This window comes from Panthera pardus, unplaced genomic scaffold, assembly GCF_024362965.1.
Source record: "Panthera pardus isolate Hobbes unplaced genomic scaffold, ASM2436296v1 HiC_scaffold_16, whole genome shotgun sequence".
NCBI lineage: Eukaryota > Metazoa > Chordata > Mammalia > Carnivora > Felidae > Panthera > Panthera pardus.
This window is the reverse complement of record NW_026526721.1, coordinates 125,185,269-125,210,590: the sequence shown is the minus strand read 5'-3', so window position 1 is coordinate 125,210,590 and position 25,322 is coordinate 125,185,269. Positions and strand designations below refer to the sequence as shown.

At 35.0% G+C, this 25,322-nt stretch overlaps 1 protein-coding gene across 5 annotated transcripts in view; it reads left to right on the top strand.

Moving 5' to 3' along the window:
• The window catches only part of NCK1 (NCK adaptor protein 1), an 85,461-nt gene that overhangs the window by 53,898 nt on the left and 6,241 nt on the right, over nucleotides 1–25,322 (top strand). For 4 of the 5 annotated variants that reach the window (XM_019437374.2, XM_019437368.2, XM_019437379.2 and 1 more), the window contains exon 2: nucleotides 11,570–11,813. In XM_019437374.2, the coding sequence (XP_019292919.1) occupies nucleotides 11,588–11,813 (226 nt within the window). In that variant the 5' untranslated portion in view covers nucleotides 11,570–11,587. Of the gene's footprint in view, nucleotides 1–11,569; nucleotides 11,814–14,669; nucleotides 14,800–25,322 lie in introns of those variants that run through there. The other variant, XM_019437395.2, reaches the window with a different exon arrangement.

Sequence of the window (25,322 nt, the reverse complement as noted above, 5' to 3'; positions counted from 1 at the left end):
TGGTTTCAATGGTTTTTCTCTAGTTTCTATTTCAGTCTCACTGATTTCTGGTCTTTATTATGTCCTTTTGTTTCCTCTGGGTTTAACATGCTTTAGTTTTTTAAGGCAGAAACTTCCATTATTGATTTGGGACTTGTTTTCTAACATTTTATTAATGACAATACTATAAATTTCTTTGTAAGTACTTTATTAGCTGCATCTAAACAATTTTTATATGTTGTGTTTTCAGTTTTATTTAGTTCAAAATATTTACTAATTTCCTTTGAGTTTTCCTCTTTGATAACATGAATTGTTTAGAAGTGTAGTGTTTAATTTCCAAATACTTAGAGATTTTCCAGTTATCTTTCTGTCACTGGTTTCTAGTTTAATTCTGTCATGGTCATAGAATGTATGCTGTACAATATCAATTCTTTTTACAATCATTAAGGTTTATTTTAGTGTCCAGAATATGATCTGTCTTGGTGAATATTCCATGTGCCCTTGAAAAGATGTTTATGTTGCTGTTAAGTATAGTGTTATGTAAGTCAGTTAGATTCTCTTTGTTGATGATGTTGTTTAAATCTTGGGTTTTTTTTTTTTTTTTTTTTTTTGCTGCTTTTATACATGTTCCGTGAATTACTGAGAGTAGTTGTAGTTTCCAAGAATAGTGGATTTGTTTACTTCTTTCAGTTTTAATAATTTTTGCTTTATGTATTTTGCAACTCTGTTAAGTACATATACATATAAAATTGTTGTGTCATTTTGGTGAATTGACCTTTTTCTCATTATCTCTTGTTTCTGTACCCAGTAATTTTTCTTGTTCAGAAATCTACTTTGTCAGATATTTATATAGCAGCTTTACCTTTCTTTTGATTCCTGTTTGCATGATCTTTTACTTTTATGCTATCATATTTAAAATGGGGTTCTAATAGTCTTTTATTAATTGAATCCAACTACCTCTCTGTCTTTTAATTAGTGTAAGACCATTTAGTGTAATTATTGATATATTTGTGTTTAATTATTTGTTTATTGTGGAGGTTTTTCTTCTTTTGGATTATTTGAATACTTTCTTAGTATCCATTTTATTGTATCTTTTCGTTTTTGGTTATATCTTTGTCCAATTTTTTTAGTGATTGCCCTAAAGATTATAATATTCTATGTATACTTGACTTTTCATATTATATCTAGAATTTATATTTTACCACTTCAAATAGAACATAAGACCTTACTGGGTGATGGGTATTGAGGAGGGCACCTTTTGGGATGAGCACTGGGTGTTGTATGGAAACCAATTTGACAATAAATTTCATATATTGAAAAAAAAATAAAAATAAAAAGCAAAATGTTCCCTGGGAAAAAAAAAAAAAGAACGTAAGACCTTACAACCAAATAGGTCCCGTTGCCCTTCCCACTTTATATAATAATTATCATATGAATTATACATATGAACCCCCATGATGGTATTATAATATTCCTTCTCAAGAGCTATGCATGTTTTAAAGCATTTAGAAGATAAAAAATAATCTTACTATATTCACCCACGTATTTACTTAAAAAAATTTTTTTTAATGTTTATTTTTAACAGAGAGAGAGAGAGAGAGAGAGAGAGAGAGAGCATGAGTGGGGGAGGGACAGAGAGAGAGAGGGAGACACAGAATCTGAAACAAGCTCCAGGCTCCAAGCTGTCAGCACAGAGCCCACTGTGGGACTTGAACTCACGGACAGCGAGATCATGATCTGAGCCAAAGAGGATGCTCAACTGCCTGAGCCACCCAGGTGCTCCTACTATTTTTTTTTTAAGTTTATTTATTTATTTTGATAGAGCACATGTGAGCAGGGGAGGGGCAGAAAGAGAATCCCACACAGGCTCTGCATTGTCAGCACAGAGCCTGACACAGGGCTGGATCCCATCAACTGTGAGCTCATGCCCTGAGCCAAAATTAATTAAGAGTTAGTGCCCAAGCCAACTTCAGGTGCCCCACGAAAGGCCTCTAATTGAGAAACAGCCTCTTCTCCAGTGAAACATTTAGTTTGGTAAATGTAGTTTGTGAATTTACTCCCTGTTTTCACATTATATTCATTTTATATGATTTGAACTAAGCTTGGCTAAAAGAGATCAAGAGAGAAATGGCTGTTAAAATAGTGCAAATGTTTCTACCCATTCTACTCTTAGTTTATGCCTCAGGGTAGACATGAGATAGGAAGCATTACTTTGCTTTTTCAGTTGGCCTCAATAGCTATCCCTCTTGTAGTGTAAACGTGTAAATATCACAATGTTTTGTCATATTTAAAGATAACATCGTTTTTCCTACTGTCTGGATTCTAAATTCAAATTAACTCTTACCTAACTGAAGAAATGATCTTCAGAGAAAATTTAACTTATTAGTGTTTTTTTTTGTTTGTTTTTGTCTGTTTTCTTTTTTTGTTTTTGTTTTATTTTGCTTTATGTTATAATTATTTAGGTGTTAGTTGTGGTTCTACTATAAAGCAAATTTACTTCATACCCTTATTTCTCTTACATTGCTTTTTCTGTCATACTTTTCCCAATTTTCCTCACCCCTACTTTGTATTTTGGCTGCCAGTTCCTATTAGGTAGTTTTCCATTAGTTTTATCTTTTATAGTACATTAAAAAATAAATAAATAAAGTAGGAGTGCCTGGGTGGCTCAGTTGGTTGAGCCTCCGACTTTGGTTCAGGTCATAATCTCATGGCTTGAGAGTTTGAGCCCCACATCAGGCTTGCTGCTGTCAGCACAGAGCCTGTTTTGGATCCTCTGTCTCCATCTCTCTCTCTGCCCCTCCCCCGCTTGCACTCTCTCCTTTAAAAATAAATAAAACATGAAAAAATAAAGTAATATGTATTCAAACCACACAGATCTGTGGCGTACGGACTAAGTTTTACCCACCTTACCACTCACTGACTGAGGCTATCACTTTTACAGCTTGCAATATATCCTCCCAGAACTTTTGTTTTTTGTTTATTTTTGAGAGAGAGAGAGAGGAAGAGAGAGAGAGCACACAGGCTCATGAGCAGGGGAGGGGCAGAGAGACGGGACGGAGGATCTGGAACAGGCTCTAAACTGACAGCAGAGAGCCCAATGTAGGGCTCAAATTTACAAACGGCGAGATCATGACCTGAGCCAAAGTGCTCAACTGACTAAGGGCATCCAGGCCTCCCCCTCCCAGAACTTTTTAATGCCTATACAAACATCTGTAATTGGAATTTTTTTCAAAGTAGAATTATAATCCTCTTGTTTTGGAATTTGCATTTTTACTTAATATTTATTGGCCATTTTACCATACCAGTACTTTATAGACACTCTTGGTGTGCATTTCTTTTTTTTTTTTTTTAAGGTTTTATTTTATTTTATTTTATTATTTTTTTAATTTTTAAAAATGTTTTTATATATTTTTGAGACAGCGTGAGTGGGGGAGGGGCAGAGAGAGAGAGAGACAGAATCTGAAGCAGGCTCCAGACTCAAACCTGTCAGCACCACCCCACGCAGGGCTCGAACTCAAGGACTGTGAGATCATGACCTGAGCCGAAGTCAGATACCCAACCAACTGAGCCAGCCAGGCTCCCCTAAAGATTTTATCCTTAAGCAATCTCTACACATAACATGAGGCTCAAATTTACAATCCCAGGATCCAGAGTTGCATGCTTTTCTGACTGAGCCAGCCAGGTGCCCCTTGGTGTACATTTCATTCCTTCTTTTTCATAGCAGTGAAACAGCAAACATTCTACATAACTTTAAATACTTGCATTGTTTTTTCCTGTAGTATGTAGGTTGCTGATTCAAAGAAATGTGCATTTAAAATTTTGACAATTATTGTGAAGTTTTTCTTGAAAACTTTTGTACCTAAAATGTAATAACCAAGTTAAAAAGACACATTACTGGAAAGATTTATGTCAAAGACAAAGGGCAGATATTCCTACTATATCCAGTTGGTGTTCTAACCACACAGAAGCATATATTCTGTCTTTCCTGTTAGGGTCTGTATATTAGCGTAATCATAAATGTTCTTAGTAAAACATTCACAGTTTCCTAAAGCAGGTTGAGCTAGCAAATCATCATTTTGGAGATAGTAGATCTGGGCAGTGATCATCAATGGCTGATAAAACCATTAGGTAAAGGTTTGATGGGGAGCTTGATGATAGGTGAATCAGTTTGATACTATGAATCCACCATTCATTTTAAACATCAACCAGATATAGGGTGCCTCCAGTTTTATGCCAATAAGTACACATGAGTATCTCTGAAGTATTCCTGCAAAAACAATAATAGAACCTGGGGTGGGTCAGGGGAGTAAAGCCTCTAGATAAAATTACCAATTTATAGGAGATAGGGAAGATAAAGGAACACCATGAGGATGCACCTCAGTCAAATCCACAATGTGGGAAGTGCTCTAGAACAAATGAAGCCAGGTTCTTCAACAAATAAATGGCATGGAAATAGTGGGGAAAGAGAACTGTGTCATATAGATTAAGGAGATTTAAAACATTAACCAAAGTGCAGTATACAGATTTAGTTTAGATCCTGGTTCAAACCAACTATAAATTTTTTTTTTTTTATTTAAATACACTTAGCAAAACTGAGTGAAATGAAAGAATCATTGGAGGTGCTTTTAACGGCACAAGTTTTAAAAAAATATGTTGATAGCTGAATTTCAATATAGTTTATTGTATTTGCAATCTTCTGTATTTTTATGCATTTAAAACCTTATTCTGAGTAGGAGTAATAGGTTTTACTAGACATAACTTTCTTTTTGCTATGGGGTGAAGGCCCATGGCAGAAAAGGTAAAAGCCCCTTGATTAGTTGCTAATTTTTATGGGGTATGTGTTATCTCTTAGTACTTATAGGTGAGATCATAGGATTTCCACACTCCCACCAAAAATTGGGGGGATAAATAAACCACAAAGGCAGAATATTGATAATTGAAGTTGGGTGATAGGTGGGGGGTTCGTTATACTATTCCTTACTATGTATGTGTTGAAAATGTCCATAATTAAAAGATACAACCTTTATATCAATTTTTAGTTACAATTCCAGTAAGTAGTAGAAGGCATATTTTGTACATTCCGGGGAGCTTTGAATAAACTTGGGCTATTTTCTGTTACTCTGATAGGTAAAGACTAATGCCTCAATTTTAGTTTTCATTTCTTTTATAAGGACATTCAAGTGGATCTTTTACAGTACTTTTTGACTCCTTTCTTTTCCATAATTGCTTTTTTGTTCTTTGCCAATTAAAAAAAAATGTTTATTTTTGAGAGAGAGAGACAGAGTGGTGGAGGAGCAGGGGCAGAGAGAGAGAGGGAAACACAGAATCCAAAGTAGGCTTCAGGCTTCAGGCTCTGTGCTGACAGCTCAGAGCCTGACGCGGGGCTCGAACTCACAAACTGTGAGATCATGACCTGAGCTGAAGTCAGATGCTTAACCGACTGAGCCACCCAGGTGCCCCTGTTCTTTGCCAGTTTTTAAACTTAGTTTCTTAACTTTGTTTTTTGATGTTGGTGGTAGGTAGAATAAAGGCTCCTCAAAGATGTACACATTCTAATGTCCAGAACCTGCGAATATATCACCTTATATAGTTAAAGAGACTTTGCATATGTTAAGGATTTTGAGATGGGAAGATTATTTTGGATTACCTTTATGGGGCCACTGTAAATTATAAAGGTGTTTATGAGAGGGAGGCAGAAAGGTTAAAGTGAGCAGAATAGATGTGAGGATCACACTAAAGACCAGAGTGGTGCAGTCATGAGCCAAGGAATGCAGGCAGCTTCTAGAAGCTGGAAATGGCAAGGAGTAGATTTTCCCCTGCAGCCACCAGAAAGAACACAACTCTGCTGACACTTTGATTTTAGCTCATAAGACCCATTTCATACTTCTGACCTTCAGAGCTGTAAGGTAATTTAAGTCACTAAGTTTATGATAATCTGTTACAGCAGCAGTAGGTACTGTCCTTTGCTGTAAAAAAGTTTAAATTTCATTTTGTAGTTTCTAATACTGGAATCATGGTAATAAAAGACTTCCTTACATCAGGAGTGTGAAAATATTATTTCTATATTTTTTGTTTTGCTTTTTTATCTCTAATCAATGTATTTTATTTTTAACTTTTAATTTTGAGATAATTATAGATCCATATGCAGTCATAAGAAATCTTACAACTTACTGAGAGATCCAGTGTCTCCTTTACTTAGTTTCTCCCAATGGTGACATCTGGCAGAAGTATAGTACAGTATAACATTCAATATATGAATATTTATATAGTCAAGATACACATTTTCATCACAAGAATCCCTGATGTTGCTCTTTTAAAACCACCCCCACTTCCCTCCCAATTCCCATTCCCTTCTTAACCCTAGGCAGTCATTAATCTCTTCACCATTGCTATAGATTTGTCATTTCAAGAATATCCTATAAATGGAGTGACACAGTGTGTAACTTTGGGATTGGTGTTTTTTGGGTTTTGGTTTTTGTTAATTTGGGTTTTTTTTTGGTCACTCAGCATAATTCCCTGGAGTTACATTCAGGTTATTGCATATATCAGTTATTTTTTTCCCCTTTTTATTGCTGAATTATATTCCATGGTATGGAATGTACCACAGTTTATTTAACCATTCTCTTGTTGAAGGACAAGAGTGGTTTACGCTATTACAAATAAAGTTGTTTTGTATTTAGGTAAAAGTTTTTGTGTGAATGTAAGACTTCATTTCTTTGGGATAAATGCCCTGGAGTACAGTTGCTTGGTTGTGTGGTAGTTGCATGTTTTGTTTTACAAGAAGCTGCCAAGCTGTTTTTCAGAGCATCTGTATCATTTAACATATTCTCATCAGCAGTGTATGAGTGATTCAGTTTCAACATATCTTTATCAACATTTGGTATTGTTACTGTTTTAATTTAGCCATTCTGGTAGGTGTGTGTGACATTTCAATGTGGTTTTAATTTGCATTTTCTTAAGAGCTAATGATGATGAACATCTTTTTATGTCCTTATTTGCCATCTATATATCTTCTTCAGTGAATGTCTCTTCATGTCTTTTGTTCATTTTCTACTTCTGTTTTTCTATTGTTGAGTTTTTCCTTCTATGGATCTTGCTTGTGGTGTCAAGTCTAAGAACTCTTTGCCTAGCTCTGTATCCTGATATATTTTTCTTAAAATTTCATAGTTTTACATCTAAGGTTGTCATTCATTTTGAGTTAGTGTTTGTATAAGATGTGAGATTAGGTGTTGTACTTTTTTGCTAGGGGTTGGGTGGTGGCTATTAATGTCCTTTTGCTTTAGCAACATTTGTTGAGAAAACTCCCCCATATCCCAGCCAGTGAATTAATTTTTATACCTGATCAAAATCCAGTTGGGCATATTTGTTGTGGGTCTGTTTCTGGACTCTCTTTTCCATTGTTATACGTGTCTATTTCTTTGCTGATATTATACAACTTGACTATTATATCTATATAATAAGTTTCCCCAAATCATTTTATATTGACTTCAAGAAATGTTTTAGCTTATTCTAGTTATTTTGCCCTTCCATCCAAATTATAGAATAATACTGTGTATATAAGCAAAAAAATTTTGCTGGGACTTTGATAAGAATTATGTAAACCTGTGTATCAATTTGGGAAAAATTAGTGTCCTTACTCTGTGTCTTCCATTTCAAAAACACTTTTAGATTTTCTTTAATTTCTTTCATCTGCATTTTATAGTTTTCAACATATAGTCTCCTTCATGTTTTATTAGCTTTGTACCGCTTTCATTTTTTCCCATTTTTAGTAATTATAAATGGTATCACATTTAAAAAAATTTTTTTTTTTAACGTTTATTTATTTTTGAGACAGAGCATGAATGGGGCAGGGTCAGAGAGAGAGGGGGAGACAGAATCTGAAGCAGGCTTCAGGCTCTGAGCTGTCAGCACAGAGCCCAACACGGGGCTCAAACTCCCAGACCGTGAGATCATGACCTGAGCCAAAGTCTGAAGCTCAACCAACTGAGCCACCAAGGCGCCCCAATGGTATTGCATTTTTGATTTTGGTGTCCATGTGTTCCTTCATAGAATATAGAAATACAGTTGATTTTTGCATGTTGATCTTGTGTCCTGTGACCTTGCTGAATTCACTAGTTAGTACTGGGATGGAGTTTTTTTGTTTTTGTTTTTTTTGGGTTTTTTGGGTAGCTTTCTTAGAATCTGTGTTATCAGTCATGTCCTCTGCAGATAAGGAGAGTTTTATTTCTTCTTTTCTCATCTGTGTGTTGTTTATATCCTTTACTTGCCTTGCTGAACTGGCTAAAACTTACAACACTTTGTTGAATAAGAGTAGTGAGAGTGGATATCTTTACCTTGTTCTTGATTGTAGGGGGAAGGTATCTGTCTTTAACCATTAAGTATGTTGTTAGCTGTAGGTTTTTTGTAGATCCCATTTATCAAGTTGAGGAAGTTCCCTTCTATTTCTGTTTTTCTGAGAACTTTTATCATGGGTATTGAATTTGTCAGATGCTTTTTCTGCATTGAGTAATATGCTCATATGATTTTTCTTGGCTTGTTAATGTGAATTATACTGTTTAATATTTGAATATTGAACCAGCTTTGTATCCCTGGAAAAAACCCTGCTGGATCATGGCATATTAATTCTTTTTATATACTGCTGAATTCCACTTGCTTATATATTTTTTAAGGATATTTGCATCTATATTAATGAGGGATATTGGTTGGTCATTTTTTCATACTGTTGTTGTCTAGTTTTGACATCAGGGTAATACCAACTTCAAAGATAAATTGGGAAATATTTCTCCCTCTACTATTTCCTAGAAGAGATAATGTAGAACTGGTGTAAGTTTTTTAAATAATTGGTAGATTTCTTGAGTGAAGTCATCTGGACCTGAAGATTTCTTTTGGGGGGTAAAGTTTTATATTATGAATTTAATTTCCTGAATAGTTATGGGGCTATTCAAATTATATAGTTCATAATGAGTGTGTTTTGATAATTTGTATTTTTTGAAGAATTGGTCCATTTCCTCTAAGTTGTCAAATTTATGTGTGTGGAGTGTTTATAGAATTCCCTTATTATTATCCTTTTGATGGGAAGGAATGACTTTGATTAACCCAAATAGAGCTTTGAAGCTAGAGTCAGTCCTCCCCAATTGCATGGCTAAAACAATAATAGTGAGGTGACAATTAGAAGGATAATTGAGATATTGTGAGGAAATGAGAAAGTTCTGGGTATACAACCTACAGCGCCATCACACCAACTCTTAAATTTAATAAAATATCATTTGCCTGTTTTATATGATTACTCTTCTAAGTAAATTTTAAACTTGGTTTGTCACATTTCAAAATAAATTCCACTGGGACCTACAATTAAATTTCATTAAATTTATAGATTAATTATAAGGGGGTGTGTGTGTGTGTGTGTACGTGCACACGCACGTGCGTGCGCACATGCAGGTTCCCACAGGGAAGGAATCAGAGTCAGTGCTTAAGTATGCCCGAAAAAAAAAATCCTCTGCTTTTTATTGCCTCAGAAAATTTATCACTCATTGCTGTATATTTTTGCATCATGTGCTAGTAATTATTTAGACTTGGTTGTAACTTATTTGGAAGTGAAGTAATTTCATACAGAAAAGTTGCAGGAATACAAATTGATTTTTCTGATTTCTCCCTGTTCATTGTTTTTTTAATACCACATCATCCTCTTATTTTAGCATTATTAGTTATTTCACTGCTTTACATACTTGAGTCATTCTTTCCAAAGAATATATGGTAGGTTTTGAGGCCTTGCATTGCCCCCCAAAAAGTATCTACCTTATAAACACAAAACTATCTACACTTGAATGCTAGTGAATGTTGAATTCTAGATTAAAATGCATTTCTTTGAGAACATTGAACAACTTGCTTCATTGTTGAGAAAGGAGAATGCTATTCAATATCCAAACCCAAAAGCTTAATTTATTTGCTTGCTAAGCCAGAGATAGCTTTTCATGTATGATAATCTCTCTGAAGAAAGTAGGGAGCTGAACTAGTAAGTTCAAGAGTGAGTTAGACTTGTAAATTTCCTTTCTTTTTTCTGAAAGAGTTTGTGTAAATTGGAATTACAATTCCTTGTATTTTAATAGAACTTGCCTATAAAACTGTGTGGTTTTAATGAACATCAGGATGTTCATTATGGGAAGGTTTCTTAATGACTAAGATTGAATGCTAGTACCTTTTTAGTTTTTATTTTTCTATAAATTTGCACATTTTAGTTTTCAGATTTATTAATAAAGTTGCTTATAGTATTGCCAGGTGTTTTGAATGTCTGAAGCATCCATAATTAGGACTCCCTTTTCATTCTTGGTATTTGGGTATGTTTTTCCTTTATTCATTTATCAGTCTTGCCAAACTATGTCCATTTTTAGTCATGGCAAAGAACTACCTTTGTATTCTATTGAGCCTTTCTCCTATAACATTGTTTTCTGTTTCATTAAATTCTACTTTTATTTGTATTACTTCATTTTTTCTACTTTATATTTTACTTTTCTAACTGCTTAAGACAGATGCTCAGTTCATTAATTTAAGATTTTCTGATTTTTCTGATGTAACTATTTACAACTAGGATTTCTCTATATATAGTCCTTTTGCTGCATCCCACAGATTGGCTATGTAGTCTTTTTATTACTTTACTTCTCTAAATATTTTCACAATTTATTATAATTTCTTCTTTGACTCATAAAGTTTTAGAAGTTTCCAAACAGGAGGTTTTTAAAAAGCTCTTTTTGTTATGGTTGTCAGAGAATATGGTTGTAGGATACCAAGTACTTGAAAGTTACTGGGACTTTCTCTATTGCCTAACATTTGATCAATTTGTATGTTTATTCCATTTGTATTATCTTTGGAAGTAATATATGTGTATGTTTATTAGATCAGATTAATAGTTTTGCTGTCAGTTCTTTTTTTTTTTTTTTTAAGTTTATTTTGAGAGAGAGAGAGAGACAGTGCACATGTACAAGCAGGGAAGAGGCAGAGGGAGAGAGATAATAGGAAGCAGGCCCTGCGCTATCAAGCATGGATCCCCTCATGGGGCTCCATCCCACAAGCTGTGAGATTGTGACCTGAGCTGAAATCAAGAGTCTGGTGCTTAACCACTGAGCCACCCAGCCACCCCTTGATGTCAGTTCTTACCTAGCCTTACTAATTTTTTTTTGTCTCCTTGATTTATACTGAGATGAGTATGTTAAAAATTGTCCTCTGTGATAATGGAGTTGTCTACTTTTCCTGTGGTTCTATCAATCTATTTTGGAACTATGTTAATAGGTACATATAAGTTTAGCTGTTAAATATATTTCATAACATCTTCTATTATGTATTGAACTAGTTTTTGTAGTGAACTTCTTTATTACTGGTAATGGTTTGCCTTAAAGTCCTTTTGTGTGTTATTAATATAGCTACACTAGTTTTGTTTTGATTAGTATTAGTATTGCCTGTTTTTTTTTGTGTTTTTTCATATTTTTCCTTTAATCCTTTCAGGGCTCTTAGGGTTTTGGTGTATCTCATTTGAAAAGCATGTATACTACTACTAATTAATTAAACCTCATAAAAAATGTTTTCTATGTGGTTACAGTGCTGAAGCTGCTGAAAGATGGCAGAAGAAGTGGTGGTAATAGCCAAATTTGATTATGTGGCCCAACAAGAACAAGAGCTGGACATTAAGAAGAATGAGAGATTATGGCTTCTGGATGACTCTAAATCCTGGTGGCGAGTTCGAAACTCCATGAATAAAACGGGTTTTGTGCCTTCTAACTATGTGGAAAGGAAAAACAGTGCTCGGAAAGCATCTATTGTAAAAAACCTAAAGGATACCTTAGGTAAGTTATTTTGTATTAAAACACCAACAATACTTTTTTTTTTTAATAGTTTCTTTTAATTTGTATTTATTTTTGAGAGAGAGACAAGAGCATGAATGGGGGAGGGACAGAGAGAGAGGGAGACACAGAATCTGAAGCAGGCTCCAGTCTCCGAGCTGTCAGCACAGAGCCCAACGCGAGGCTTGAACTCACAGACCATGAACGAGATCATGACATGAGCCTAAGTCAGATGCTTAACTGACTGAGCTACCCAGGCACCCCAACAATACATTCTTTTAAATGGATGCTAGAGCTTGGTTTTTTGTACAGAATTTTGGCAGCATTGGGCAGAATTGATCAGAGAAGACCAGGACTAGAATTTCAGGTAGGCCAGGTAAGTTTGGCTTGTAGCAGGTATTCAAGTCAGAAGACTGTTAAAGGTCATAAGTGTTAGTGGGTATTTTCTATAAATCTAGCTGATGTTCAAGGGCCAAACCAGAGTGGTGCTAAATAGCAGAACTGACTTCTAGCCTGTACTCCTTGAACCATGAGTGCCTGTTGGAGTGTAGGTAGATTCTGCATTTAAGTGAGACAAGGATAAATGAGGGAGATTTAGAATTGCTTCCATGGCGTTAAGGCAACTTATTTAACTTGGCATATTGCTGTATTTTAACCTTTAATAGCTTACATTTCGAATTTTGCTCTCAAAAACAAACCATCATTTTATTCTTCCATTTGATGAGAGTTTTAAATTGTGAATCATTACTGTAGATTAGCATATACCAAACTGATGTCTTTCCTATTTTGTTTTTCTTTTTTGCCTCTAACTGTAGTTTGTTTTTACTAGCCCTCCATTAGGACCAGAGATAATGGAACCCATTTCACACTGGGCTTGGCTGAGCTGATAGGAAGGAAATATGCACAGATGAGGACTGGCCTCTTTTTTCTTTTAATTTAAACTCTCCTTAGCTGACAGGAAGGAATTGGGAGGGACAGAATTTCATTTTTGGTATTCAGGCAAACATGCTGTTACTTAGTGGTCCTTTGTCTATATGTAGAAGAGAAAGTAAAATTTTTCCTTGCAGAGATAGTTTGGGAATAATGTGGCATGATTAACAAATATGAAATATTATTGACTAACTGCTTTATATTTTATTTCTTAAACATAATTGTTATTCTAGACTAGAGTGTTCTTTCAGTTATCAGCAATAGAAGACAAATAGCAAAAACTAAAATATAGTATAACTCAAAGTAAATATAAAATGTTAGAATATTGGTTTGTGTGATAATAACATTTCCAGTATTCTAAAGGTAGTTTAATAACGAGTTATTAATCTGAATTTTCACCGTAACTTTTAACTGTGTATCTGAGGTTACCTTTTATTATGATTTTAAGGTTTTACAAATGAGACCATTATTATTAGTTTTTTTTAATTAAGGTTTTTTTTAATTTTAGAGAGCACAAGCAGGGGCGGGGAGTGAGAGAGAAGGGGCGGGGGGAGTCAGTCTCAAGCAGGCTCCACACTCTGTGCAGAGCCCATTACTGGGCTTGATCCCATGCGCAGAGCCCCATGTGGGGCTGGAACTCATGAACCATGAGATCATGACTTGAGCAGAAATCAAGAGTCGGACACTCAACTGACTGAGCCACCCAGGCACCCTTATTAGTTTTTAGTATTCGTTTTTTAAGTGGAAGACAAAATCAGAAGACTTTCCTTGACTAGCTGAAGACACCAGAGTTAGAATCAGGAATACTTCTGATTTTGTAAATATTGGACACTTACTTAAAACATGTAGATCAGAAGTATTGGGGAAAATTAAGGTAACTTCTATCAAGAAAGTATGCCTCATAGTGATGAAGACACAGAAAGGACTAGGGCTACACCTAGATAGACTTTTTTGTTCCTTTTTAAAGGATACTGATATCCTGGGACTAGAGCAGATGTGTAAACAAAAGATTGCGAAAAACCTTAATATCATAGAGCAAAGAAGAAAAATATCCCACTTTTAGATACTATTGCATATAAATTTATAAAGCCCAACTAGATAGGGGCACCTGGGTGGCTCAGTCCGTTGAGTGTCCGATTCTTGATTTCAGTTCAGATCATGATCTCCTGTTTCATGAGTTCCAGTCCTGCATGGGGCTCTGTGCTGGCAGTATGGAGCTTGCATGGGATTCTCTCTCTTCCTCTCTCTCTGCCCCTTCCCTGCTCATGCTCTCTCTCTCTCAATAAATAGACATTAAAAAAAAAAAAAAAACAATTTTATATATGTATATAAAAAGCCTAACTAGATAGAATTTTTATTATTTGTTAACACTCCTGGGAAACCTTGTATACTATTTTCTGATATTATTAAGATAATTTTGGCAAGACTTTAAGTTCTAGGATATCTCTGTTAACTTTATTACTATATTACATTTATTGCTGCCTATATTGCAGGGTACTTGAAAGCATTTGTTTTATATTAATGATTTTTAGTTCTCCTTTATAATGATGTATATCCACCTTTTGTATCAGATTGCCTTCTCTTTGTATTTCTAACCCCCTTTTTGGTAACTTAAATGTCCCATGTAGTTAATGGTTTTGTTTGACAATGATTATGCTGGTGGAGACTTTGTTTGAAAGTTAAGAAAGAAAAGGAGAAAACAAAGGAAAGCGTGAATTCATGAATATATTTTCAACTACTGAAAATACATGCTTTAAAGCTTCTTCCAAAATAAGGCTGAATAATAAGGTAACATTTGTGGCCATGATGATATACTTGTTTTACAGGTTCTGTTTTAGTTCAGAGGGGAAAGAGTTTTGGAAGGAGAGAAGCCTCAGAAAGGCTTTCTATTCCCTGGGTGTGGGCCAAGTCACATGGATTGGGTGTGGGGAGTTTCAGTGTTGCAGAACAGACCAGGAAGCTCACTGAAATTATCCTGAGCTGTGTTAACAGACTGACAAAAGAGAACACGGGTTTTTATTCAAAATGGATTGGTTAAACGTCTTTAAAGATTTTTTCAGTAAGTTCATCTGTTTATTAAATCCATACTTTTCTTGTAGTTTTTGAGTTAGATATTTCACTTTAGTGAATTTAAAGAAATACTGTATGGAGAGAACCAGGTGCATTTATATAATAGGCTGGTGCTTTGTATTGTCTATGATACATAAGCTAAATGGTGATACTTCATAAAATATTAGTTTTGACTTGATAAGTAAAATAGTTTTAAAATGCTTTAGTTCCAATGTTTAAATAATAAGTAGGAAAAGGATATAAATGAGTTTGCAGTTTTAATTTGGTAACTTTGAACTTAGCATAGACATTTGAAGTGTTAAATTGTAAACATATTAAAAATGTGAAGAAACGAACGGATTAGGTGAGCAAGTTCCTTCAGCCTCAGTATTTGAATTAACATGATATTGTTTTAGTACCTTTTACCTAGATTTTAGAGAAACAGTGTAGAAAATAATATTGAATAAAGCAGCAGTAAAAGGAATGTTTTGATTTAATCAATGTAAGATTGCTAGAAGCTGCTATTTTGGTAAATGTGAGATTTTATATTTTGAAATGAGTTGGAGAGCAGCTGCATCCAAAGAAAATGAAAATACTGAAAAGCATGGTGAATTATTGGGATTGTTTTTGAGTTCATTTTATAAAGTAATACTAATACTAACTTATAAGAGCCTAATGTGTATATTTGCTGATGGCCTTTTTATGATCTTACGATAGTGAACTTGATTTGATCTCTTTGAACATTTGCTTGGTGTTTCTAGAAAAATGAACAGAGGAGTTGTTGTAGAAGTTTCTTATGCATAAGGAATCTAGGGAAACAAAGAGTAACCTGTTGAGAGATTTCAGGGAAAGGGCAAAATGGAAAAGGAGCAAGTACTTTGTTGAAAAGAATACTGTAATTGTACTATTAAGACTCATTTGTTTCTTCAGTTAACTTTGGTGGCCAAGTGAATCCTTCTGGAATAGATCTCCTTTGTTTACTTTTTGGGAAGTTAATACATTTTTAGATCCACTTTTTGGATTAGTTTTCCTTTTAGAAAGCTTATTAATTTATTCATTCATTTATCAACATATTTTTCTTGAGAGCCAACTGCAAGCCAGATAAAAATTATAGAATGAAAAACTAATACTAACTCTCATGGAACTTAACATGGTGAGGAGGTAGATGGTAGTGGTTATTTAATATTGATAATACAGTGGATTTCATGTCTCAGTTTGGTCGTAAATGATGTTGACCATAAATCAACTATAGAAATGGTATAAAAAGAATATATTGTATCATTAAGATGGTGATTCATTATATACTATCAATTCAATAATAACATCATCATTTACTCTTTTGTCTTAGAAAGTTGATAATCTCAAAAACGTTTGTAGACTGAGGGTCAGGGTTTATAACCAAGGTATTCCTTTTCTCATTACCTGCAGCAAGCCAAAGCTTGAATTTATTTTGCTTTGCAGTAGAAGATACAGTGTATCTTTGTGTGGTGGCTAGAATAAAAAAAGAGGGCTCAGGATTTTAGGTAAAACAGAATAATCAAAAACAATAATTTATTTTATTTCATATAGATGAAATGAACAGATAAAAATACAAAAATTTAAGTAAAATTTGTAATGGGAAAGGTGCTTGGGCAGCTCAGTTGGTTAAGCATCGGACTCTTGATTTAAGCTCAGGTCATGATCTCACAGTTCATGGGATTGAGCCCCAAGTTGGGTTTTGTACTGATAGTGTGGAGCCTGCTTGGGATTCTTTCTCTCTCCCTGTCTCTCTCTCTCTCTCTCTCTCTCTCTCTCTCAGTCTCTCTCAATCTCTCTCTCTCTCTCTCTCTCTCCTTCTCTCTCTGTCCCTTCCCTGCTCATGGGCACATGCACTTTTTTCTCTCTCTCTGTCAGATAAACTTGTAATGAAAAGAACACCATTTATATGTATTTAGAATTCCCTAGTTGTGCTCCCAAATGTACCCCTTACTTAGCCATGTGGTTGAAGGTATATAACTAAACTTCCCTGATTTCTTATTCCTTATTTGTGAAGGAGAGAGTTAGGCAAGACTAGATGATCCTGGGAAGTCCCTTCTAATTCCGAAAGTCTTATAATCCTGGTAAACCACTGATGAGTTTTACGTGTGATAGAAATCAGGGGGAAATCCATGAGGGAAAGAGAACTAGTTTTGAAGAAGTAGGAACATAAGAACAGAACTATATAGTTCCTTAAAGAATTAGAAGGATCAGTAGTACTTTCTTCAGCTTCCTTTTATTGAACATTTATTTAGTCAGTGATTTAGATGGAGGAAAAGTGACATGCTTAAAATAAAGAAGAGCTAATGCTGGAAAAATAATACATTGGGTTCAGATATATGTTTGAAACGTAAAAACTGAGAAATAAACAAGGTGAATCGGGACAGACATTAATGTAAAATTCTAATTAATTTGAACTAATTTAAAATTTTTAGTTACTTAAAATTGTTTTTAATGTTTATTTTTGAGAGAGAGACAGACAGTGCATGAACGGGGCAGGGGCAGAGAGAGACGGAGACCCAGAATTCGAAGCAAGCTCTAGGCTCTAAGCTGTCAACACAGAGCCTGACACGGGGCTCGAACCCATAAGCTCGTGAGATCATGATCCGAAGCTGGATGCCCAACTTGACTGAGCCACCCAGGCTCCCCAAAGTAAAAATTTTAAAAGGAATTAAAAAGATTGCTGAGAACCTGGCTTGGCAGGATTTTATATCAGTAAAAGACTTATCAAGAGCTGCTGTGATAATGTGGGTGCTAAAGAATTTCAATGCAGTTCATGATAACATTAATTCAGATCTTTGCAGTTCAAGTGAAAGGATGCAAATAGCTACTTCATGTGTGTGTGTGCTGGCCAAATAAAACATGTGACATAGTTGTCCACTTTGGATAGATACATAATTGAACTGTGGTATTGAGAAAACTTAGATGCTTCCAAATACTGGCATCCAGTATTGCAGTATCAAGGATCTGCAAACCAGGTTACATAAACGTAGTTATGGGTACAAAGATTTGCCTTAGGAAGAGGACAGTTGTCATGTGACTGGAATATTCACAATGCTCAACTAGATTCTTAAAAATTAGATTCTTAAAAACTTTGTTAATAATACATTGTTTTGGCCAAGAAACAGTACTATAGGAGGAAAGAAGTAAGACCAGTGGGTAAGAGTGAGGGGAAGATTGGAAGCTATACCAATACTTTTGGTTTTATTTTTAAAAAAGCTAATGATAAAAATTGATAAAGTTTTGGAGTGGTGGCAGGGTTTGGAGCTGATGGCCAAGAAAGTACTCTTGAAGATGTCTTTAGTGCAAAAAGGTGGTCTTATTAAAGCACGGGGACTGGACCTGTGGGCAGAAAGAGCTGCCCTGGGACCGTGACTGGTTATATACTTGGGAGTTGGGGGAGGTAAAGTCAAAAGGGCGTTTCCAAAGAGATTTTCTTCTGCTAAAGAAGACTCAAAGGATACTGGAGGCCTAGGGTTTTTTGTTTGTTTGTTTGTTTTTTGTCAAGCTAGCATTGTTCTTCTTTTTAGCAAAGCATTAACGTTAAGATAGTAGGGAGTTCCTGGAGAAATGTTTTTTTACTCTGCCAGCCTCAAGTATTTGTCAGTAGGCTGCAGGTTATAAGGAAATTTAATTTTATCTGCCATTTCCTTCTGCCTTTGTTTCCCACATCAAAAATGACTGCCTCAGAATTGTGCACATCCTTAGTGCTGAGACCTGAGCATTCCCTTCCAACTCTGGCCAGGTCTAGTTATAAAATGCAATAATAAATATATAAGTGTTTTTGAAAAATTAAGTGCCAGAAGCACTAGGAGTAATAACTACTATTGATTAATGGAGTGCCTGCCATGTGCTATGCACTGTGCTGAGTGCTTTACATATAAACTTAAAAAAAAAATTTTTTTTTTTTTTAATTCATGCAGTAGGTATTTACCACACACCACCATTTCACAAACCAGGAAACTGGAGTTTAAAGAAAATTAAATAACTTGACCAAGATCAAATTGACCAGTAAATAGCAGGACTAAAATTTAAATTTAGGGTTTCATTAGACTTTTCCTAGTTGTACCCATTATGACTAAAGAGTAGAGGAAGAATTAGAGTCAGATAAGCAATGGATTAGTAGGATTTGACACAAAAGAGACTAAGATTAGGAGGATTGTGTAGGACTAACTATGAAGTTGAGAAGAATTTAGAAAAGGTAATACCTTGATCTGAGGGAGCTTGCTTATTGTGGAATGATCTCATTATTGCTGATTATAACATAGTTGAGAAATTAAGAGAAACTGATATTTACATTTGTATAATTTTGTAAAGTACTTTTCCATGCATTTTCTCATTGTTAACAAGAAATCGGAAGGACCATTTTTTAGCAAATAGAGAGAGAGGGCAATAATAAACAGGTTCTTCCCAAAGAGTTGGAAGCAGAGGGGGGAAAAGGCAAGCTTTCGATTATACATACATTTGTCAGTCATTCCCATGATGAACATTAATAGAACACTTAATATGGGCCAGACTGTGGAAGTAGGTGATTAAAAACATGGTGTTTGATCTCAAAGAAATAAATATGGGTATACAGAGGGTTGAACATTGTGGTAAAAATATTTACAAAGAGCAGTAATGCCACAAAGGAGAAATATATCTGTTCTGTTTTGGGGAGAGAGGGAAAATTTCCAGTGAGAAGAAGATACCTTGTTTGAGTCTTGAGGAATGAGGGTGGCAAGTGTTTGAAATAAAATACATTGTGGGCAAAGGCTCAGAGTCTTTCAAGAGCATGAGTTTTTTTGGGTACTGAAGCGCTTATATGCCTGTAGCATTAGTGTGAGGTTGAAGAAATGCTCACAAGAGAGACAGAGGGTTTTGTGTTGCATAGAAAAACAAATATTCTAAGCTTATGGTTTTTTCCCTGAAATATTTCTGGCCTCTGAGATTAAAATAGGTTGTTTTCAGTGTTTTCCATGAGTCTGTCCAAAAATTCTTCATTCTTTTTTTGACAGTGTATAATTAGTCTTAGACATCTTTTTCAGAATTAAAAAAAAATCATTTTGAAACTAGCCTTTAGCTTCAAGTTTAAAATTTGGATATATATCACTCTTCAATTTTAATCAATGTAGCAAACGTTTATTGAGTATCTGGTATGCACACAGTTCTAAATAGCATAGGAAATGCAGAAGATTATTGAGACATGGAATGCTCCTTTCCGGAAGCTGATGACTAGTAGATGAGCTTAAAAGACTTGTATGCTGTCATACAAGTACCTCAGAAGTACAGGGTGCTGGGTGCTTTAAAAAGGAGAGCTTACATCATTGGCGGATGATGGTGGGAAATGAAGTATGTTGGAAAACATAACATGGGAAATGAATAAAATAATTTGAAATGGCACTTCTTGAATGGGTAAGTTTTTGATAGGGAGAAGTTTTAATAAGGTTTTGGGAAGAAACTAGCAAATAAGGCAAAGGAAGATTGAAATGTTATTTATTCAGGGGACTTAAGTGACCCATTTTTATTAAGATTTAGGATAGTTTATCAAAGCTAGAACAAACATTCCTAAAATTCATATGGAACCACAAAAGACCCCGAATAGCCAAAGTAATACTGAAAAAGAAAACCAAAGCAGCAGCATCACAATCCCAGACTTTAGCCTTTACTACACAAAGCTGTAATCATCAAGACAGTATGGTATTGGCACAAAAACAGACACATAGACCAGTGGAACAGAATAGAGAACCCAGAATTGGACCTACAAATGAATGGCCAACTGATCTTTGACAAAGCAGGAAAGAGTATCCAGTGGAAAAAAGACCGTCTCTTTAGCAAATGGTACTGGGAGAACTGGGCAGCAACATGCAGAAGAAAGATACAGGATAATTGCAGGGCATTATGGGAAGAATCTTTTATTTAACATTTATATCTGTACTGTGCTCTTACTTTACCTTATTTTATTCACTTCTTACAACACTATCATGGTAAGTGGTGTTTTCTCCATTTCTAAACTCAGAAAAATGAAATCATTTGCTCAAGTTTCCACAGTAAGTGGTATAGCTGGGATTTGAACCCAAAGGCTCATATAAAGTCGATGCTGTTTTCATTACTCTGTACCATAAGCCTAGAAAGGAAGGGTGAGGACATTCTGGAGAGGGCTATAGATTCTAGGAAGAGTACTTCTCTTAATTTGATAGGTATGAAGAGCCACTGTTGGCTTTTGAGCAATAATATCATCTGATTGCAACTATATTTACAGTTAGATGGATGATGGGTAGAAGTGGGACAGATTGGATTAGTAAGGAAACTAGTTTAGAGGGTATTGAAGACTCAAGCACAACAAAATGGGCCTGAAATAGTGTGCAAATAGTGGGAATAGAAAGTGTTGGCAGAAAGGGAATAAGGATTTGATGCAGGAATCTTTTTAAGAAAGAAAATTTGTATGAGGTATAAATCATATAACAAAATGAATCTTTTTAAAGTGTGTTGTGCAACCATCATATCTAGTTCCAAACCATTTTTATGACTCCCCCCCCCCCCCAAAAAAAAAAAAAAAACCCATTCCCATTAAGCGTTCACTACCCATTACCCTATCTCTTTATCCCATGGTAATTGATAATCTGCTTGCTGTCTGTCTGGATTTACATTCTGGCTATTTCATGTAAATGGAATCATAAAATATGTTATCTTGTGTCTAGTTTCTTTCACTTGGCCTTCTGTTTTTGAGGTTTATCTGTTGTAGCATATATCAGTGCTTCATTCCTTTTATGGCTGAATAATATTCCATTAAATGGGTATGTACTGTGTTTTGTTTATCCATTAATCTGTTGACGGACACTTGGGTTGTTTCTACCTTTTGGTTATTGTGTATAGGGAAGCTATGAACATTTGGGTACAAGTATTGGAATATCTGTTTTCAGTTCTTTTGAGTATATACCTAGGAGTGGAATTACTGGATCATATGGTAATTATGTTTTTAACATTGTGAAGAACCATTACGTTGTTTTCCACAGCAGTTGTAACATTTTATACTTTGATCAACAGTGTAAGAAGGGTTCCAGTTTTCCCATATCCTCACCAACACTTGTTATTTTCCTTTTTTGTTGGTTTGGTTTGGTTATAGCTATCCTAATTGGTGTGAAGTGGTATTTCATTTTGGTTTTGATTTGTATTTCTCTAATGACTAATGATGTTGAACATCTTTTCATGTGCTTTTTGGGCATTTGTATATCTTTGTTGGGGAAATGTTTGTTCAAGTGTTTTGTCCATTGTCGAAATAGGTTCTTTTTGTTGCTAGGTTCTAAGTTCTTTAGATGTTCTGGATATAGACTGTAATATTTATTTATTTATTTGTTTATTTAAGAAAGAGAGCACAAGTGAGCAAGGGGCAGAGAGAGAGAGAAATGGGGCTCACCTGGGGCTCATGCTTTACCCAAAGCGGGGCTCATGCTCACCCAATGTGAAACTCGAACTCATGAACTGTGAGATCATGACCTGAGCCGAAGTAGGATGCTTAACAACTGAGCCACCCAGGTGCCCTATTTATTTATTATTGCTTATGCTTTTGGGGTCAAATCTAAGAATTCATTGCTAATACACAGGTCATGAAGATTTTCCTCTGTGTTTTCTTTGGAGGATTTTAAAGTTTTAACTCTTATATTTGAGTATTTTATCCATTTTGAGTTAATTTTTGTTTGTGAAATAGGAGTCTAACTTCATTCTTTAGCATGTAGATATCCGTTTCTCCTTGCACCATTTGTTAAAGAGACTATTCTTTCCCCCATAAATGGCCTTGGCACCCTTGTTGAAAATCAGTTGACCACAGATGTAGGAATTTATCTCAGGGCTCTCACCTCTATTCTGTTGGTCTATATGTCTGTCCTTTTGTGCCAGTAGCATACTGTTTTGAATACTTTGGCTGAGTAGTAAGTTTTGAAATTGGGAAGTGTGAATCCTTCTGTTTTATTTTCATTTTTAAAGATTGTTTTGGTTATTTGGTGTCCCTTGCAATTCCATATGAATTTTAGAATCAGCATTTTCATTTCTGTAAAAAGTATTGGAACTTTGGTAAGGATTACATGGAAGCTGTGGATCATGTTGGTTAGTTATTGCCATGTAAAACTATTAAGCCTTCAAGTCCATAATACAGAATGTCTTACCATTTATTTAGTCTACTTTAATTTCTTTCAGCAGTACTTTGTAGTGTTCAGTATACTGGTCTTATATCTCCTTGATTAATAAATTTAACCTATGTATTTTATTCTTAATGCTATTATAAATGGAATTGTTGCCTCAATTTCCTCTTCAGATTGTTCACTGCTGCTGTGCAGAAATACAACTGGTTTTTGTGTGTTGATTTTGTATCTTGCAACTCTGCTAAATTTGTTTAATGTAACATTTTTTGTGTGTGGATTTTTTTAGGATATTCTCTGTATATGGTTATGTCATCTGCAAATAAAGATGATTTTACTTCTTCCTTTCTGGTTTGGATGTCTTTTATTTCATTCTCTTGCCTAATTGCCCTGGCTAGCACTTCTAGTACAGTGTTGAATAGAGGTGGGTGAAAGGGCATCCATGTCTTGTTCTTGATCTTAGCTTTCAGTCTTTTACCGTTGAGTGTGTTGTTAACTGTAGGTTTTTTTAAATAGATGCCCTTTATGATATTGAGGAAATTGCCTTATATTCCTAGTTTGCTGATACTCTTTATCGTGAAAGGATGTTAGATTTTATCCATTGCTTTTTCTGTATCAGTTGAGACGATCATGTGGGTTTTTTCCCTCTGTTGTATTAATGTAGTATATAATGTTGATTTTCATGTGTTGAACTACTCTTACATTCCTGGGACAAATCACCCTTTATCATGATGTACACTTCTGTTAATATGCTGCTATATTGTTTGCTAGTATAGATTAACCCTGTTTTTGCAGATTCCATATTTGTGAATTGGGCTCCTTGTTAAAACTTATTTATAAGCCCTCAAATCGATAGTTGTGATGCCTTTGTGGACTTGTGCAGAGTGGCAGAAATTTTGAGTTGCCTGATGCACATGTTGTCAGCTGAGGTTGAACAAGGTGATGCTCTGCCTTTTTTGTTTCAGCTCTCATATTGTAAATAAGTGTCCTTTATGCAGTCTGTTTAGTGCCATGATTTTTGCATTCTTGTGCTTTTAAAAAAGTCTCTATATTGTAGAACTGTCAGTTTCTTTCTTTAATTCTGTCAGTTTTTGCTTTGTATGTCTTGGGGTTCTCTTGTTAGGCATGTATAATATTTGTAATTACTATGTTTTCTTGATGGATTGACCCTTTTATCAATATATAATGTCTGTCTTCATCTTCTGTAACAACTTTTGTCTTGAAGTCTGTGTTGTCTGATACTAACAGACAGCTGTGCCACCCCAGCTCTCTTTTGGTTACCATTGTCATGGACCATCTTTTTCCATCCTTTCATTTTCCAACCTGTCTGTATCTCTGGATCTAAAGTGAGTGCTTATAGATAGCATAGAGTTGGATCTTATTTTTAAATCCATTCTGCCAGTGTCTGTCCCTTTAATCCAGTATTTTAATTCATTTATGTTTAAAGTAATTACCCATAAGGAAGGCCTTCTGCTGTTTTGCTCTTTATTTTCTACAGGTCTTAAGCCTTTTCTCTCCTCATTTCCGTATTACTGTCTTGTTTTGTAATTGATTTTTTTTTTCTGATGTACCATTTTCCCTTCTCATTTCTTTTCTTATATATGTTTTAGTATTTCCTTAGTGATTACCGTGAGGATTACCATTAACATCTTAACTTTTTAGCAGTCAAGTTTGAATTAATGGAAATTTAGCTGGTATGCAAAACTATTCCTTTGTAGTTCCATTTTTATACATTGTGTGCCCATTTACCTAGATTTGAAATTACTATTTTCTACATTTGTATCTTAAATCATATAGGAAAAAAGGATGTACAAGTCAAAAGTCTAATACTACTGGCTTTTATATTTATGAATGGAGCTACCTTTACTGTTGTTCTTTATTTCCTCATATGGCTTCAGGTTACTTTTCAGTGTCTTTTCATTTTAGCCTGGAGGACTTTATTTAGCATTTCTTGTAGCACAAGTCTAGTGTGACAAACTCCTTCAATTTTTGTTTATGTAGGAGTGTCTTAATTTCTCCTTCATTTCTAAACAGCAGTTTTGCTAATTATAGAATTCTTGGTTGACAGTTTTCTAGTATCAGATTCTACCCCCTTCCTAGGGTTTGATGTTGCTTCTAATTGTGCGTTGTTGTTTGCTTGTTTAGTGACTTCCCTAAACTGTTTTTGTAAAGTCTGTATTCTTTGTCGTGTGTGGCCTCTGAAGGTGCTGTTCTGTCTTTTCCTTCCTTCAGTCTGTCTGTTCCTTATCCTGGTCGTTGTCCCTTACCCCAACGTGCTGCATCAATTAAATGATTTCAGTAAAAGAATGGGAATGTTCCAGGTCCAGTGAAACCAAGGCAAGCCATTGTGCCAGTCCTTCACGTGGCTGCCAGACAGGTTGAAACTCACAATCACAATTCTTTG